Source organism: Rousettus aegyptiacus, unplaced genomic scaffold (assembly GCF_014176215.1).
Source record: "Rousettus aegyptiacus isolate mRouAeg1 unplaced genomic scaffold, mRouAeg1.p scaffold_m13_p_7, whole genome shotgun sequence".
NCBI classification, from domain to species: domain Eukaryota; kingdom Metazoa; phylum Chordata; class Mammalia; order Chiroptera; family Pteropodidae; genus Rousettus; species Rousettus aegyptiacus.
The window spans coordinates 84,892,376-84,907,748 of NW_023416310.1; the positions used below are offsets into that span (position 1 = coordinate 84,892,376).

Sequence of the window (15,373 nt, forward strand, 5' to 3'; positions counted from 1 at the left end):
AAAGTCCTAGTACTTCAACTTACTAACAGTTTGATCTGGACCAGTCTTCCAAAATCACTAGCCTTAATTCCTTCATTTGTGAAACGGAACAGGAGAAGACCTACAATTCATTCACTGAGATAATATATATAAAGTCCTTAGTATAACATCTGGCATATAATAAGTGCTTAGTAAATATCAACAACTATTATTATTATCCAGGGGAATGCACGGATGGAGATAAAACATAGGGAAAAGAAAAGCTGGATATGATGACCACATACAGAAGAAACACCAGAAAGCCCTGGTGGCTCCTATTTTAACTGCCTCATATTATAGTTGTGCTATAATATTTTCCTTCTTTCCTACTAATGTCTACTAAACAGTAAGCCTCTGGAAAGCTGGGGGTGTGTGGTACATGCCTTCATAAAGAAACACTATGCAAAGTGTCTTCCTTATTAATGTGTCTGCTTCCCCTCTACCCTTATCTATCTTTCAAAAGCAGTAGTGGGAAAGTTCCTTTCTGAAATTATTTAGCACATGTCCAGCCAAAGTAGGAAGGCAGTAAGTATTTTTAATAAAAAATCAATACAAAATTACTAAACAGATGAAATAAGTAATTTTTCCTTAAGGCTGGGTTTCTCAGCCTTAGCACTAATAACATCCTGTACTAGATAGCTTTTTTGTTGTGGGGGGCGGGGGCGGCTATTTTGTGTATTGGAGGATATGCAGTAGCCCTGGCCTCTACCCACTAGATGCCAGCAGTTGTGACGATCAAAAAAAATGTCCCTAGACATTACCAAATGTGTCTGGGAGGGAAAGAAGGCAAAATCACCCTTGTTGAAATCCGCTGTCTTAAGAAAAAAGAAGCAATAAAAAGAACTTGTTTGTTGTTGCCCAAGAGAGTACAAAGATTCTAGTTCTTCTGGGTTATTCTGTATGTTTCGTTGAATAAGGTTAGTCAGATCCTTTAAACATAAAAAACAACAACAACAACAACAACAACAACAAAAACATTTAATCCCTAAGAGGTTCTCCAGCCCTCTGAGGGAGGCTTATTTACCATATTCCAGAACTTGTCAAATGCAACGAGAAAGCCTGTGCAGACTCCCCGGAGTCCTTTGAAAGTGCGGATGTGAACATTCACCTTCACCCCTTCCCGGATACAACGATGGAGTTCACCCAGAGGGCTGCCTTCGTGCACTGAAACAAGAGAACAGTCAGCATAGCATGAACATCTGCTCTCATTTGCAGAATTAACAACCAAGACCACCCAACCATCTCCAGCAACTCAAGGCAACAAGATAACAGTGGCGACCTCACCATGTGGGCAATAAGGTATAATAGGTTACTGGCTAGTGCAGGCAACACACTGACATGGGACAAAATTCTACCAGAATGTGGATAAACCCTATGAATGGCTATCATCCAAATGTTTCACCACTTGTATATCCTACAGTCCATGATGCCATTGATTCTGAGATGCATAACCATTTAAAACCTTTTCGGGCAAAAAGAAATACATTAAATGTACACATCGGCAGGTAGATTCTTCTCAGTTCGTTGCCTTGTTAAGGCAACTTTTTTTCAGTATGATTCTCATGAACACATATCCAGCTTGAGCCTTCCAAAGAACCATAAACTTTGTTCTTAAGTTTAAAGGAAACAAACGGTATAACACATCTGTCCTTAAACACATGTAATCCTCCAAGAGAATGGCCTTTAGGCCCCCCCAGTCTGATCTACCCCATGCACAAGCTCTCTGGAGCCCTAGTGTTTCAGCGTACATCACCTTCACACTAGGAGTCAGAGATCTAGTTGTATTACAAGCCTCACTGGTGTAAAGGCACCTAATGAGCATCTGGCTCCTATGAGATGGCTGAGAAGCATCATGTAAAAAGAGCATTATGACGATTCATAAGAAGAATGCTGGGACTATAATTTTAGCTTTTCCTATGATGGATTCTTTTTTTCAGAGCTTGGGAATGGATGAATTTCATTTTTATTACTTCATGTTAACTTAGCCTTTACAATACACTGGCTATACTATATACAAAAATCCCAAAAGAAAACCACACACATAGTCGTTCTCTGCCTCTCTCCATCCTTCCCTCCCTCCCTCACCTTAGCCCATGGATACAAAGCCTCAGTCTTTCCCTTCCAAGTTTGCCAGGAAAAATTCTTTGATTTTAAACAACAACAAAAAATCACTCTGTTTCGTTTCTAGTAGCATGAGAGAACAACAGCCCTGTAACTTTAGCTTGGAAAACTAAGTTGGTTACTCTTGACCTCCTTAATCCTCACTCATGGGTTGGCTTATAATTGATGGCACTGATAAAATTAATAAAATATTCTTGGAAGAAAGTGACTTAGAACATGAGAAGTAGGAGCTTTTGTCAGATTGAAGATTCAGCAATAAGGCATAAGTGGAGCAGAGTGGTCAAAACAGCGGCCTTCAAAAACAATATAAGACCTTTAATCTGATCTCCATCGTCTACTCTACCTCTAGCAATATTCTACAATTCTTTGAATGCTTGACGTATAAGGGTGTGTGTGTGTGTGCATGTATATGGATATGTGTTGCAGACTATGTTAAACCAAGCATCATAAACAACTTCGAGGTCATTATAACTAGTTGTATGACCTTGGTAGTAACTTTTTCCCTACAAGTCCAAGTTTCTTCACTCATAAAATGAGATTAGATGACTAGTTAAAGTCTAGACAGACATAAACCTCTATAATTCAATTTCTTAGAAATTGATCACAATGCTTGGATTACTCTCTTCACCTACACATATTCACTGGCCCCCATTCACCTCCATACATGTATGTGCTTCTACAAAGAGTGGAAACACTATTCTTTCACTAACTCGGAAGAAAATAGGGGCACCACTTCTCCCTCCAAACCCCCAAGTCAAAGAGAAAGGGCAAGCATGTATCTTAACAACAGTCTCTTATTCTAATTAAACAAATGGAAAACAGGTCTTTCAGCTCTCACATCTGTAACTTTCTCTTGAGTTTTTTACTTCCAAAGATTTAATAAAGTATAATTCCAGGAAGCATTCCTCTCCTTGTGTGATCAAACCTACAACACTAGCACCATCTATCAGAGCAAACTGTCAAGGCAAAATGAGCTCCACATTCTGAATCTCATTCCAGCAGCCTCTGCAACAAACTCCAAATGGATATGAGCCAGGCTTGTAAAAACTTAACATGACAAAAAAAAAAAAAAAAGAAGAAGAAGAAAAAGAAAAATGCTTATTTTTGAAGAAAGCTATTATGCTTGGGCCACACCCTTATAAATCCAAGACATTGTTAACTCCACTCTTATTTCTCCCTGCTCATAGCCATCTCATCACTAAATCCAGACAACAGATTCTCAATAACTAATAACTTTCTCTTTGCACAACCAACTGTACAGTCGTCCAGAGCCATACCAGATGACTGGTTTGCCACGACAGTCTCCTAGCTCCCCTCCCTCACACCAACAATATCATTGTCATCACTGTCACCCAATTATTGCCTAACACTGAACCCTCAGTATGGGCCATGCCCTGTGGTTAAGTTTAACTTTATGTACATTATTTTATTCTGTAGATGAGGAAACGGAGGCTCAAAAAGGTTTAAATAATTTGCTCAAAGTTACTTACCTAGTAAACAGCTGAGCCAATAGTCCATACAGGCAGGTTACATTCATCCTGACCTGAGGTTTTTAATTATGACGGTCTAACAGTGACATTTAACATTCACTGAGAATTTCCTTATGTGCTACAGAAGATTACTGTTGTAAATAATTTAAATGGGTTAACTAATTTAAACCTCAGAACTATAGGTAGATTCTATTATTGTCCTGATTTCACAGATGAGAAACTGAAGCGCTAAAGAGTTTAAGCAACTTGCCTGAAGTAAAACAGCTAGAAAGTAGAAGAGCCAGTATTCAAACATAGGCAGTCAGAGCCTTGTGTTCTAGATATATTTCACTACGAGAAACTTAGCTTCTAGTAACATTTGCCCTAAAAGTGTTTTTGCTTAAGAATATACACCATAGTTCCCACTCTCTACCAATACCAAGTCAAACAGAAACTCTTCAGTTTGGCTCTTCGATGAATTCTAGCAACAAATCCCTCTCTGGACCCAAATTCCATTCTCACTGCTCTGGACACAAATCCTCTGCCTTACATATGTACCTTCCACACACCAAAATCAAGCAAGGAGACATTAGAATGTACTCTCCCTTTCCCTCTCCTGGGACTAGTATAATGGTTAAGCATATAGGCCCTGGAACTGGACAAACCCAGGATTCTCAGCTGCAAACTAACTATGTAACCCTGGGCAATAACAGGTAATAACTGAGCCTCAGTTTCCTCATCTATAGTGATGTGTAAGGGTAAAATGAGATATAATGTATCTAAAGGTGTTAGCTACAATACAGCACATGTGCGCTTAATAATAGTAGCTATAATTAGCAACAATAAAATTATCACCGGACTTACAAAGGGATATGAGGAAACTTTCTGAGGTGATGGAATTATTCTGTATCTTGACTGTGGTGGTGATTTCAAGACTATACATTTGTCACAACTCACTTTGAAAGGGTGTATTTTGCTATATGTAAATTATACCTCAAAAGCCTGATTTTAAAAATAATTACTATTATCCTCAACCATGCTCTTAACTTCAAGATCTAAAACTTATTCATATAGGAACTTTCTTGAATAAATCTAATCCTCACTCATGCTTGTTTCTTTTTTTTATTTTTATTGCTTTCTAAAGATCATCAACTCTTTGTGATGTCTACCCATCTCTGTTTCCAGTGGCATGATTAAAATTTTCAGTGCCTAGGGCACATTCTCTGAGACCTTGATTCTAGGCATATATTTTATTGTGGGATGTCAACAAAGCTGGTTGTCACACTCAGTCATAACAATATAGCAAAGTGCTCTCAGAAGTAAAGCTAAAACCACCCACTACATAGAAATATTTCTTTTCCTTGACAATCTCAATAGCAAAGCAATAACTAGCAAAATGGAAATGAATGTTACAATCTGAAACTTGGGAGTGCATTTCAAAGATGTGATATGGCAAAAAGTACAGGCAAAATAAGGTCTCCCAACTGCTCTTATTTTGGGAACATGATACTCCATCTTTGTGTTACTGCTGAGCAAACAAGCTGGTAAACCTTAAGCATGGGAAGGGATGCTTGGGCACACTAAATCACCCGACAAAGGCACCCCTGACAACACAGAGCTTTTCAGAATGTTTCTCTCTTAAAAAATACATTTCTAGGAATGAAACAAAACATACCCTTGCTTAGCACAACCCTCCATTCCAAACTGAGTGATTTAATAATGTCACAATTTAGCTATTAGGATACAGATGCTCTGAATGGCTAAATAGGTCATTGTGTTCACAGGGCAGATGTCAGAACTGCTTGCCAGATGACAAAAGATATAATCTTAGGCTGTTATTATTCCATTTATACAAGACCTAACACACATTAGCAACCTCTGCTGTTTACAGTTTTACTCTAAGGATCTATTAGGAGCCTCTGAGAAATTCCCTTGTGCCATTCACACATTCCGAACTTAAAATAACCTGCACATATAGTAATATATATGCCATGCAGCCTGGTAGAGTGGCTGTAAAACGGTGTGTTTTAGAAACATTTTGTGCCTGCTGCATTCTAGCATTTGTGATCTGGAAATGTGAACATATGTGTATCAAGAGTCTGCAGGCTTTCTCCTGCTTATAGCAGCGGAGAATGAGCTGTCACTTAACGTGTAGAGGTTCTAGGTCCCTTGTGCTATCTCAACGGATCTCCCCACACTCTATCCCATCCCAAATCCCACGAAGCAAACACACATTCCCTTAATCCTCACTGTGCACCACCTCCTCTGTCTGTGGTCCCCAAACCTCTTATCACCTCTGCAAACCCTACCTGTGATGTCCCATTTGCAGGCCCCATCCACCTCTCGGAACTCCCCACCACTCCGGCAGATGCTCTCTGCGGGTTCCTCATCACCCCTCCCTTGTAGCCACTTCCAGGGACCCCATCACCTTGGCCGACTTTCCTCCCCAGAGCTCCTTATCACCTCTACAGACTTTTCCACTCTGCCCCACTGCTCGTGCAGAACCTTCATTACTCAAGACGACCGCCCCCAGTCCCCACATTACTCAAACAGAACCTCCCCGCCGTCGCTCATTATCTGCAAACCTTCCCCTAAACCCTCCCGATACGCGCAGACCGTAATACACCAAGCCCCTAGCACCCGGCAAATGGCCCCTCGGCCGCCACCTTCCGGACGGCCGGCGGGCACCTCGTCCCCCGTCCGCGGCCGCCGCACTCACAGGGCATTCGCGTGAGCACATTGCGCGGCGCCTTCCTGCTCCGGCCCGGACCTCGCCGGCTCTCCCTGGCGGCCCCGTCCCCTTCCTCTTTGACAACCATGAGGCGGCGGAGGCGCTGGATGCGCTCGGGGTCCGGGGCGGGGGCGTCCGGACGGCGGCGGGTCCTGCTCGAGGGCCCAGCGGCGGCCGGGGCCCCCGAGTCTGGGGCCGCGCCCCGCGCCCGCCCGCGCCCGCCACCCCGGCACCCGGTCCTGAGGAAGCTCTCGTACGCGGCCACGTTGTTGAAGCAGGGCGCGTTGGGGTAGGGGATGGGAGGCAGGCGGGGCGCATACAGGGCCAGCAGCGGGTCGAAACTGTCAGAGTTGACATCCAGCCGCGGGCTGGGCGGGCGCGCGGGGCTCCCGGCGCCAGGAGACCTCGCCCCCCGCTCCCGCTCCTCCATGTTTGAAAGGCCCGCAAGCTGAGGCCGATGGGAAGAAGGAGCGGGGCCGCCAGAGGGCGGTACTGCGCAGCCGCGGCGCGCGCACGCGCTGCGCCGGCGCGGCCGCAGGGGGGCAGCAGCTGTCCGCGCTCAGCGCCGCCGGGGCGTGGCTCGTGGCGACCCCCGCCAGGTCCCCCACCACCTCAGCTCACAGGGGACAGGTTAATCTAGTTTAATGCAGTATTTCCCCATCTATATCATTACCGCTTAGGGTGTTAATACTCCAGATACCCCAGGGTGGAGCCCGGGGCCAGCATTTTAACAAACTCCCTGGGCGGTCTGCTCTGTAACTGCGGTTAACCCCTACCTAAGCGACTGGAAGAGGGCAAAGCATGTCCCAATTTGCTTTCATTCTGAGTGTCACTGGGGGTTATTTTTAGCCTACCCGAGCTCAAATTATTTAGCACCTCTGGGGCTTTACATTCTAATCTGAAATGATGAAAATAGTACCTCACAGAACTGTCATAAGAATGAAGTGCGAATATAACACATAATAAATGCTCTATGAATATTAGCTAGTATTTCTGAACCCCAAATCTTTATGGGAGGAACATGGAATTGGCATTTTAAACAAGCATTCCTAGTAAATTTTTGCATCCGGAAATGTGTGAACCACTGCTGCGATGAAAGGTATGTATATCGTTTATGTAGACACACACACACATTAGTTTCATATACTGCATTTGTATGAGAAAAATAAATGAAAAATTAGGCCAAGGGAGTTGAAATCTTTATTTTTTTCTCAGAAGTTTTATCAATTACCAAACATAAGTCACATCTCCTACTCCTGTAGAAAACAGGAAGGGAGAACATGGCATCGACAGATGGGATATCAATTGGAGAGGAATAAAACCAACCAACGCCCTTTCAAAAATAAATTTTCTTGGCTGTAAATTCTGCAATGCAAGACCAGGCACTGTCTTCTAATTATTCTTAATAGAGCCAAGTAATCTTTTTCTTCTAAAATATGAAATGAGGACAATAAGCAACATGAGTTCTCTTACCACCTGTCTCCATTACTGCCCCCCTTTCAGAGGCAAACACTTTGGCGATACGAAATTAATACTGCCACTCTGCTACTCCTCACCCATCTCCACTGGCCCAGAGTGAAGTGGAGCTATTAGGACTTTGACATATGCCACCTGTGACTTCCAAGGGGCGGTTGACCCCTCTGCTCTCCAATTCAAATGTCATTGTTCGTATTACACAGAGAGTACATGAGAATCTTTTTTCAGGAACTCCAACAGGTAAGAAGGTGACTTTTAACACTATCTACAGCAGGGGACCCCAACCCCCAGGCCACAGATCAGTACCAGTCCATAGCCTGTTAGGAACCGGGCTGCAGAGCAGGAGGTGAGCAGCCAGTGACCGAGCAAAGCTTCGCCTGTATTTGCAGCCGCTCCCCAACACTAGCACCACTGCCTCAGCTCCACCTCAGATCATCAAGCATTAGATTCTCATAGGAGCACCAGTCCCTGGTGCCAAAAAGGTTGGGGACTGCTGATCTAGAGGACACAGAATGACTCTTTCTCCCTTTGTGTTCTCACATATTTTATCTCATATACACATAGTTCTTCTTAAAAAGAGGTAAGTGACCTTGCAAACAATACCACTGGCAAGATGATAATCATACTAACTCCATAAAATCAATCTATGGAATGTTTACACAAGGACATTGAAACTACTCATTTGTTCAGCCAAAGTAGCCAACATGGAGAATGACACAAAGCTCTGAGTTTTTTTCTGGATTCAGGGACGTCATGCAGGCATCAACCCATATTTATCTTCAGGTCTGCCAAAGATGAATGCCAGTACATGGGTGGGAAAGGTGAGATTTTCAAGGTCACTGGATTCTCTAGTTAAGAATAGGTGGGTAAGAATAAAGTTTGGGCACATCTACCACAGGTGAAAAGAACTCAGCAGGTTTTTATAAGACTTATGTCACAATCTAAAAATGATTCATTCTGTAAGGCATGAAATAGTTCTTGAAGCTTTATAAAAATAGTACCATGATTTAAAAAAAAAAAAATGCACTTCTATCAAAGGTACCATGTTCCAACACTGCAAAAAAAGTGTTCCATTTAAAGTAGAACAAGATACCCCACCTCAATCTATCCCGTCCTTCCCTGTTTCCCTCCCCACCAGAGTCATGTCACTCCTGGGACACTGTTCTGGGTGGTAGTAATGCTAGGGCCACCTCCGGCCAGAAGAATTGCGAGACCTTGCTTAAGCAAACCAGGACTAAAACACAAAGGGTCAGCTGTCTTCATCTAGGATCTCTGGATGTTCCTTCCAGAAAGCATCCCCAATGATATCGCAGTGCAAGGGCACTGGCTTAGTCCTGGTTCGAGTCACTGCTATCTTTTTTCCTTCCATTTCTGCTGGCAGCTTAACTTCTTTGGTCGTGACTTCACCCACCTACAGAAAAGTTAGAATATTGACAGTTAATTTGAGAATGGGTTTGGGAAGAGAAAGAGATGTGAGGGAGGTTTGCTTTTTTACTTTATATACTTCTAACATATGTATATATCAGGACGTATACACACATATATATATCAACATGCGTGAATTTCTTTACAGTTAAAAATATTTTTAAAAAATCATTGCTATATTCTAAAAGGATATTTAGGAATAAAGAAGGGATTTCATGTTCCTAGTTAGCAATAACTATAGAATTCATGGTATATTTGCTCTCCCACCTGCATTAACAAGTATCCATGTCTGTGCCAAAGAACAAATGTGTTTTAAAAATACTAAAAAAAGGGCTGAAGTTGCTAGTGGAATGACTAGTTCTCAAGGTTCACTTAATACTTGAAAGCATTCATTTCAGAAAAAAAAACTGCTTTAGAAGGAAGGAAATAAATTTAGAGAAATCCTTTTGCCCAGGAGCTGGTAGAATTAAGAATTTAGGTAAATCTACAGACTTATTACAGAATATTAAGGTAAGTATGAATGTCTGGGAATCTCATCAACAATCTGCAAGTGTCAGAACCCTCATATTACACTTACCACAGGATGGGCCATTTAATGGTATTATCCGGCATGGGAGAAAGTATTCTTTAAATGTTCTATGAATGTAAAAATCCTGATATCTACACTGTAACCCTTTGCTAGAGTTTTATTTGATTTGGGGAGAGCTTATGACACAGAAAAATAAGTGTACTAGTTCCAAAATTCTGTGATTCTATTTCCAGGGGGGATTTCAAATCACAAAGTTCACTGACAAACATATGACGAGCACTGGGTGACCAAAGAAAGCATCAGAACAGTAATCTTACCTATAGCATCACGTTTTGGAAAGGATCTAATTCATGTTAGCAACTGCAGTCATATCAGTATATAGGTAGCAGGCAAGACAAAGACAAACTTAGGATGGGCACAGGCTCTCCTCCTTCCTGACCTCCATTTTTACTGAGACACAATAGCATTACCTTCTGCCATATCAAAACGGTCCCCTTCCTATACAGCGGCGGCTCGTTATTATAGTTGATGTTGAATTCAGAAAATAAAATCTCATTCTTGTCTGCTGCAAGAGTTCCCTGAGGAAATAAAAACAGATGTAAAAAGCTTTGTATATATTGTCTCTCCCTTAACCCTACCATTACATCTTCTATCTAAACTTTCACAAACAAATCAAGACATGGAAGTGTTTTATCAAACATCTTTGATCATAATGAATTTGCACTTTGAGAGCAGTTCAAATCTTACTTAGATGTGTAAATTCATAAAATTCTCTTCTGTAGCAAACAATAAATTCACAAATTATTACTGTGATGCAGTGACAAAAAAATAATAGTGAAAATACCCATTCTGTACTAGACACTTTATATTTTCTTATTTGACCCTCATAACCATTTCCATTTTTGAGATGAGAACTCTGAAGCTTTGAAAGTTTATATAAATTGCCCAAGGGTAAAAGTTGCTTTTATTCTACTAAAAAGAACCAAAATCTAAATTTGGCTCTTCCAAACTGGATAGACCTATTAGTATTCCTACTATTGCTATATATAAACCTTCGCCATTATTGCTAATAAAGGCAATCATTTACTGAATAATTATAAAGTACCACACATTGTAGCAGGAGCTGTTAGAACACATCACTTCATTTCAGAGTTAGTCATCCTACAAGTAGCACTGTCATCTAATAATAAAAGCCATTGTTTATTAAGTACTTACAATGTGCTTTGTATTATTCTATGTGTTTTACTTGCATCATGCCATTTAATTCTTACAATAAACCTATGAGGTAGGAACTATTACTTTCCACATTTTACCTATAAAGAACTAAGGCAGAGAGGAGAAATTAAACAAAAGCATGATCTGAGTATGATTATTTGACTCCCAGAGCCTAAACTCTTTACAATACGTGGGAATCATAAATCCAAGAAACTACAGGTGTCCAGCAAGGAATGGCAATGTGGGGAGAGGCCAGTGGACTGACCCCTCCATCCCCTGCAGCCCACAAAAAAAAAAAAGGAAAAAAAAAAAAAAAAGCACATGCTCTGTCCAAAGATGGCAACCAATCCTCAGCTCCAGCCAAGCATCACCACCATGTGGGAACACAGAGCCAATATCATTGATTTCATTTTTCAGCTAAGGACATTGAGGCTCAGGGAGAAGTAGTAACTCATATAGCATAACAGAGCAGACAAGTAAGCAGCGAGCCACTACTAGTATGATTTTTATATCTTTTCAAAACAAAGCTGTAAAGAGAGCTTTAAAAGAATGCACAATGTCATGGGAGAGCCTACTGAAAACTGTTCCCAGCTAAGTCATGATACAGCAAGATCTCCATACCTGTAATCTCCCCTGGGCCTGCACTGGTGTCAGTCCGGACTGTTGTACGAGTGCCCAGAAAACTGTGTTATAAAGATTATTGATGTGGCCTGTGAGGAGAACAAAGCAGCGCTGCTTATACACACGTAAACTTTATTCAGTATTCACACTTCAAAGACTATTAGAATCCCATCTTTTCTCCTCTTTAAAGTAAAGAGAACTCAGGAGACATTTAGTGACCTGCAGGCAAGCAGAAATAAGTTTATTTCCTAACAGTTTTATTCTGTCATTTCAGTTATGTTTTATACAAATCTGTTAACTTGTGCATTAAGCTTCGGAATACTTTCAAAGTTACATCATTTACATTATTCCCACCTTCTTTTTTTTTTTCAGTTTTTCTGGCAAAATCAAGATATATCAAATGAGAAAAAGTCTCACAAACATTTCATCATAGTCATGTTAAGGCAGGAGCCACAACTCAAATTCTGAGGCCATCACGAACATAAATAAAGCAGAGTAGGTGACTCCCAGAGAACAAGGAATGGTAGGCAATGTGACACACTGGCTCCTGAGTGTGTGAGCGTGTATGTGTGTGTGCCAAGGCAGCAGTCACTGCACAGGTTCTAATAGTAAGTGGAAATACAGATGTAGCACTGCCAGATCTTCTGATTTAAAAAAAAAAGGGGGGTGGTGGAAATTTAGATTATTTACATGAAATCTTTTTCAATTATTTTCAACTAATTAAAAAAAAAAAAAAAAAAAGAAAATACTGCATTCCAAACAAAAATATATGAGAGCCAAGCCTATACCAGATCACACCTCTGAAGTATGGAATTGGTGGTTTCATTACATATCTTTAATTCCTTTCACTTACAATCTGCTTGCCGCCAGCTGAGGTAGTCCTTTAAGGTCTGGTTGTTAGGGTATACCACAACTCTTCCATCAAAGCCTGGGGGATACAGAAGGGGCTGGTCCTCGAAGTAATCCCGCCAATAAAACACATAGCTGGAGGCAAACTGGGAGGCCACATGAGTCATGAACTTACTTGGAAGTATAAGGCATATTGGATGGAGCAAGAAAGAGAGAAAATAAATGGTATTAATTCAATACTGTGATAGGGCCTGTGGGTGCAATAGAGAGATTACACAAACTGTCCAATAAGCAAAGAGATAAAATGTGTTGGGTCAAGAAAAACTACTTTAATATTTCAGTTATATATCTGACATGAAGCCTGCCTCTTGTTCTAGCTCTGTAATTTACTGATATTAAATTTTTCTCTGTAGACTTTTTTTTTAAGTCCTAACGAGGGGAACCATTGTTTTCATTTATTATTATTTTTAGTGTAAATGTCATTTATTTAAAACAATTACAATTTTCTTAGGAGAAATGAACAAACAAGAATCTAATACATGTAGCACATAAACACATACTTATTATCCCATAAATGTTTCCCTTTTAAAATGCTAGCATTTACAGTTTTTCAGAAGAAACAACAGTTGAGGAACATTGTTTTAAAAACATACCAATGTATTCTGTGATTTGTTTCCTGTGAGTTTCAAAATACTCAAATATGAGATTTGTCTATTTAGTACTGAAATACTGAAACCCTCTTTAATTAAAGGTTTAAGCGATACTGTAATGCCTGTATCGACTGTCACTGGCTAAAGCCAACCTATGAATCACTAATATTATATTCCACAGTCTATTTTTCTAGTCTTAATGTTCAATGCCAAATCAGTCTAGAAACTAAGGTGATAGGGAATGGAGGAGAAAGAATCGGATATAGAGGGACACAAAATGCTCAGATATGAGGTGGAAGTACAACAGTCCAAACAGGAGTATACATACATTTTGTAAATACTGCAGACACCATCTGTGGTCTGCGAGTCTGTGTTTTAAGATAAGCAGAAACCAGATGCTGGTTGGAAATATTCTGAAAGAGCTAGGCTATGGAATTACCTGGCTCTTCTTTTAAACCAATTGCTTTTCCGCTTGAACACAAAGCTGTACTCATCACTCTGTCCATACGCAATCACAATATCTTCTAGTTCTTCCATTACAGTCTGGGCACATTTGGTCATTAGGTGGAGGGCACGGCTATCGTTTGGTTTTGCAAAGTTGTGCTTCTCAGAAAACCTTCATAAGGGAAAGAAAGGAGGGAAAAGGGTATGAATGGAGGAGAGCTTGTCAGTAACACCACAGATCAAAGTGGTTGTTCAAAGAGGAAGATACTGCAATAGTGCTGAGTCCAAACACTCCACTAGCAACAACTTAATCCATTTTCTTAAGAATCCAAGTTATCCTTACTCTGACCAACTGAGAAAAGGGGACATAACTGCTAAGCCTCAATCCCCTTTTCTGTAAAATGGAGATAGAGAATATTTATTTTATAGAATTGTTCTGAAGGTTAGGGGACAATAACATGTAATTATGTCTGGCTCCTTAGAAACACTTAATAAATATTAGTTACAATAATCATTATTACAGTAGCACTTCTAAAAAATTAAATTCCCATCTGTTACATCCCTGCCTTTTAATCTATTTTTCCTACCTGAATCCAGTCCACGTAGCCTGTTACTGACAATGAAACAAGAACATACTGTAAAGTGTTGCCCACAGCAAGGGCTAAACAGGGATGTGAACAGTCAGCATATAAAAGATACCTAACAAAAGAGCTGGGCAATATGCTGAAGAGATGAAGTACTGTGCCTGAGAGTGACGTATTCCACTAAGTTCTCACTAATAGGTATCTGCTCGTGGATACCCAGGCCAGCTTATCATAAGGGGAGCTCCTTGGCCCATCCAACTACCCCGACCAACTAGCTTTCAAGCACGTCTTAATCAACACAGTAGAAGGATGTTCAACCTCCCGTGCTCATTGGCTGCCGCGTTACCCCGGTGACCACCGGGGAGTACGACGCGAGGGTTTGAATTTCCGGAAAGCGCTGGCGCCCCGCACGGCCCGCCCAAAGCCTAGCTCACCGATGGAAATTCCTGCCGTCCAACCGCACCACCACCCAGCAGTGAGCCAGGCAGGTGTCGTCAGCCTCGAAGTCCCGCACGTACTCGAACTTGCTCTTTGCCATGGTCGCCCCCAATTTCAAGCTCTGTTTCAGAGTGACGGAAGTAATGGCCAAGCAATCGCGAATCTTCACGTTGCAAATGGGCCACATATCCGCCCCCCGCCCCGCGAAAAGAAAAAGCCGGGAAGCCCTGCCCCGGAAGTTCTTACGTTTCTTCGTGGCCGCTCTAGCCTTAGCAAAGGTCAGCATCTTTCTCGCCTCTCCTTGTAGTCCTCAATCTACTTCCGGGCCTGAAAGAAGAGTTCCGGTCTTCGTTTTGCACTTCCCGCGGTTTCTGGCTGTTCTACCTTGCAACCCAATCACTTTCACGAAGTTTTAAACATTTTCTTTCCGATTAAGTTTGTAGTTTTGTAATTTTTTCCTCTTAAATAGCATGTATTAATTTGTTGTCGAAAATGTAGAATATACCGATAAATAGAATTAAGAAAATACTATTGGAGCTCCTTCCAGTTTTTCTCTTTGTATGTGTATGCTTACACAGGGAACATCAAATTGGAATCATACCTATACAAGTTTTAATATTTTTTCCACTTAAGCATTTTCCAATGTCAATAATATTTCAAAGCGTGATTTTTAAAAAGAATGGACTCATTCCAACATACGTACAAAATTAACTTATTCGACTATTTCTCAAATAATCAAAGACCCAATGTTTTATTTCTTGTCCCTGGTAGATAATAATAACAATAAAACTATTACGTGTTAT

General features: G+C 41.1%; 2 protein-coding genes across 9 annotated transcripts in view; both read right to left on the bottom strand.

The window, feature by feature from the left end:
- LSM11 (LSM11, U7 small nuclear RNA associated) overlaps positions 1-6,819 on the bottom strand; it is a 137,048-nt gene extending 130,229 nt beyond the window's left edge. For 5 of the 6 annotated variants that reach the window (XM_036225031.1, XM_036225032.1, XM_036225033.1 and 2 more), the window contains exons 1-2: positions 6,328-6,784; positions 1,043-1,182 (exon numbers count right to left, since the gene is read on the bottom strand). In XM_036225031.1, the coding sequence (XP_036080924.1) occupies positions 1,043-1,182; positions 6,328-6,769 (582 nt within the window). In that variant the 5' untranslated portion in view covers positions 6,770-6,784. Of the gene's footprint in view, positions 1-1,042; positions 1,183-6,327 lie in introns of all 6 variants that reach the window. The other variant, XM_016166991.2, reaches the window with a different exon arrangement.
- Positions 6,820-7,516: 697 nt separating this feature from the next.
- Positions 7,517-14,884, bottom strand: THG1L (tRNA-histidine guanylyltransferase 1 like). 3 transcript variants are annotated; one of them, XM_016167119.2, is made up of 6 exons: positions 14,136-14,457; positions 13,544-13,720; positions 12,459-12,628; positions 11,606-11,694; positions 10,240-10,347; positions 7,517-9,226 (listed from the first exon to the last, which is right to left on the bottom strand). In XM_016167119.2, exons 2-6 carry the CDS (start codon positions 13,663-13,665, stop codon positions 9,065-9,067), a joined length of 651 nt encoding a protein of 216 aa, XP_016022605.1. In that variant the 5' UTR covers positions 13,666-13,720; positions 14,136-14,457; the 3' UTR covers positions 7,517-9,064. The 3 variants fall into 3 exon arrangements, with proteins under 3 accessions (XP_016022605.1, XP_016022606.1, XP_016022604.2); XM_016167118.2 differs by lacking the exon at positions 14,136-14,457 and adding an exon at positions 14,567-14,884 and having other exon boundaries at positions 7,521-9,226; XM_016167120.2 differs by lacking the exon at positions 14,136-14,457 and having other exon boundaries at positions 12,459-12,533; positions 13,544-13,610.
- Between the last annotated feature and the right edge of the window lie 489 nt (positions 14,885-15,373).

Bases quoted from the DNA above. Each gene is read 5' to 3' on its own strand.
- THG1L (XM_016167118.2), bottom strand. From the start codon at position 14,856: ATGCTGACCTTTGCTAAGGCTAGAGCGGCCACGAAGAAACGTAAGAAC. The intron at 12,629-13,543 runs GTAATTCCATAG...TATACTTCCAAG, and splicing joins TGGTTTAAAAGAAGAGCCAG to TAAGTTCATGACTCATGTGG. The intron at 10,348-11,605 runs GTATGGAGATCT...TTATTTCCTCAG, and splicing joins AGGCCCAGGGGAGATTACAG to GGAACTCTTGCAGCAGACAA.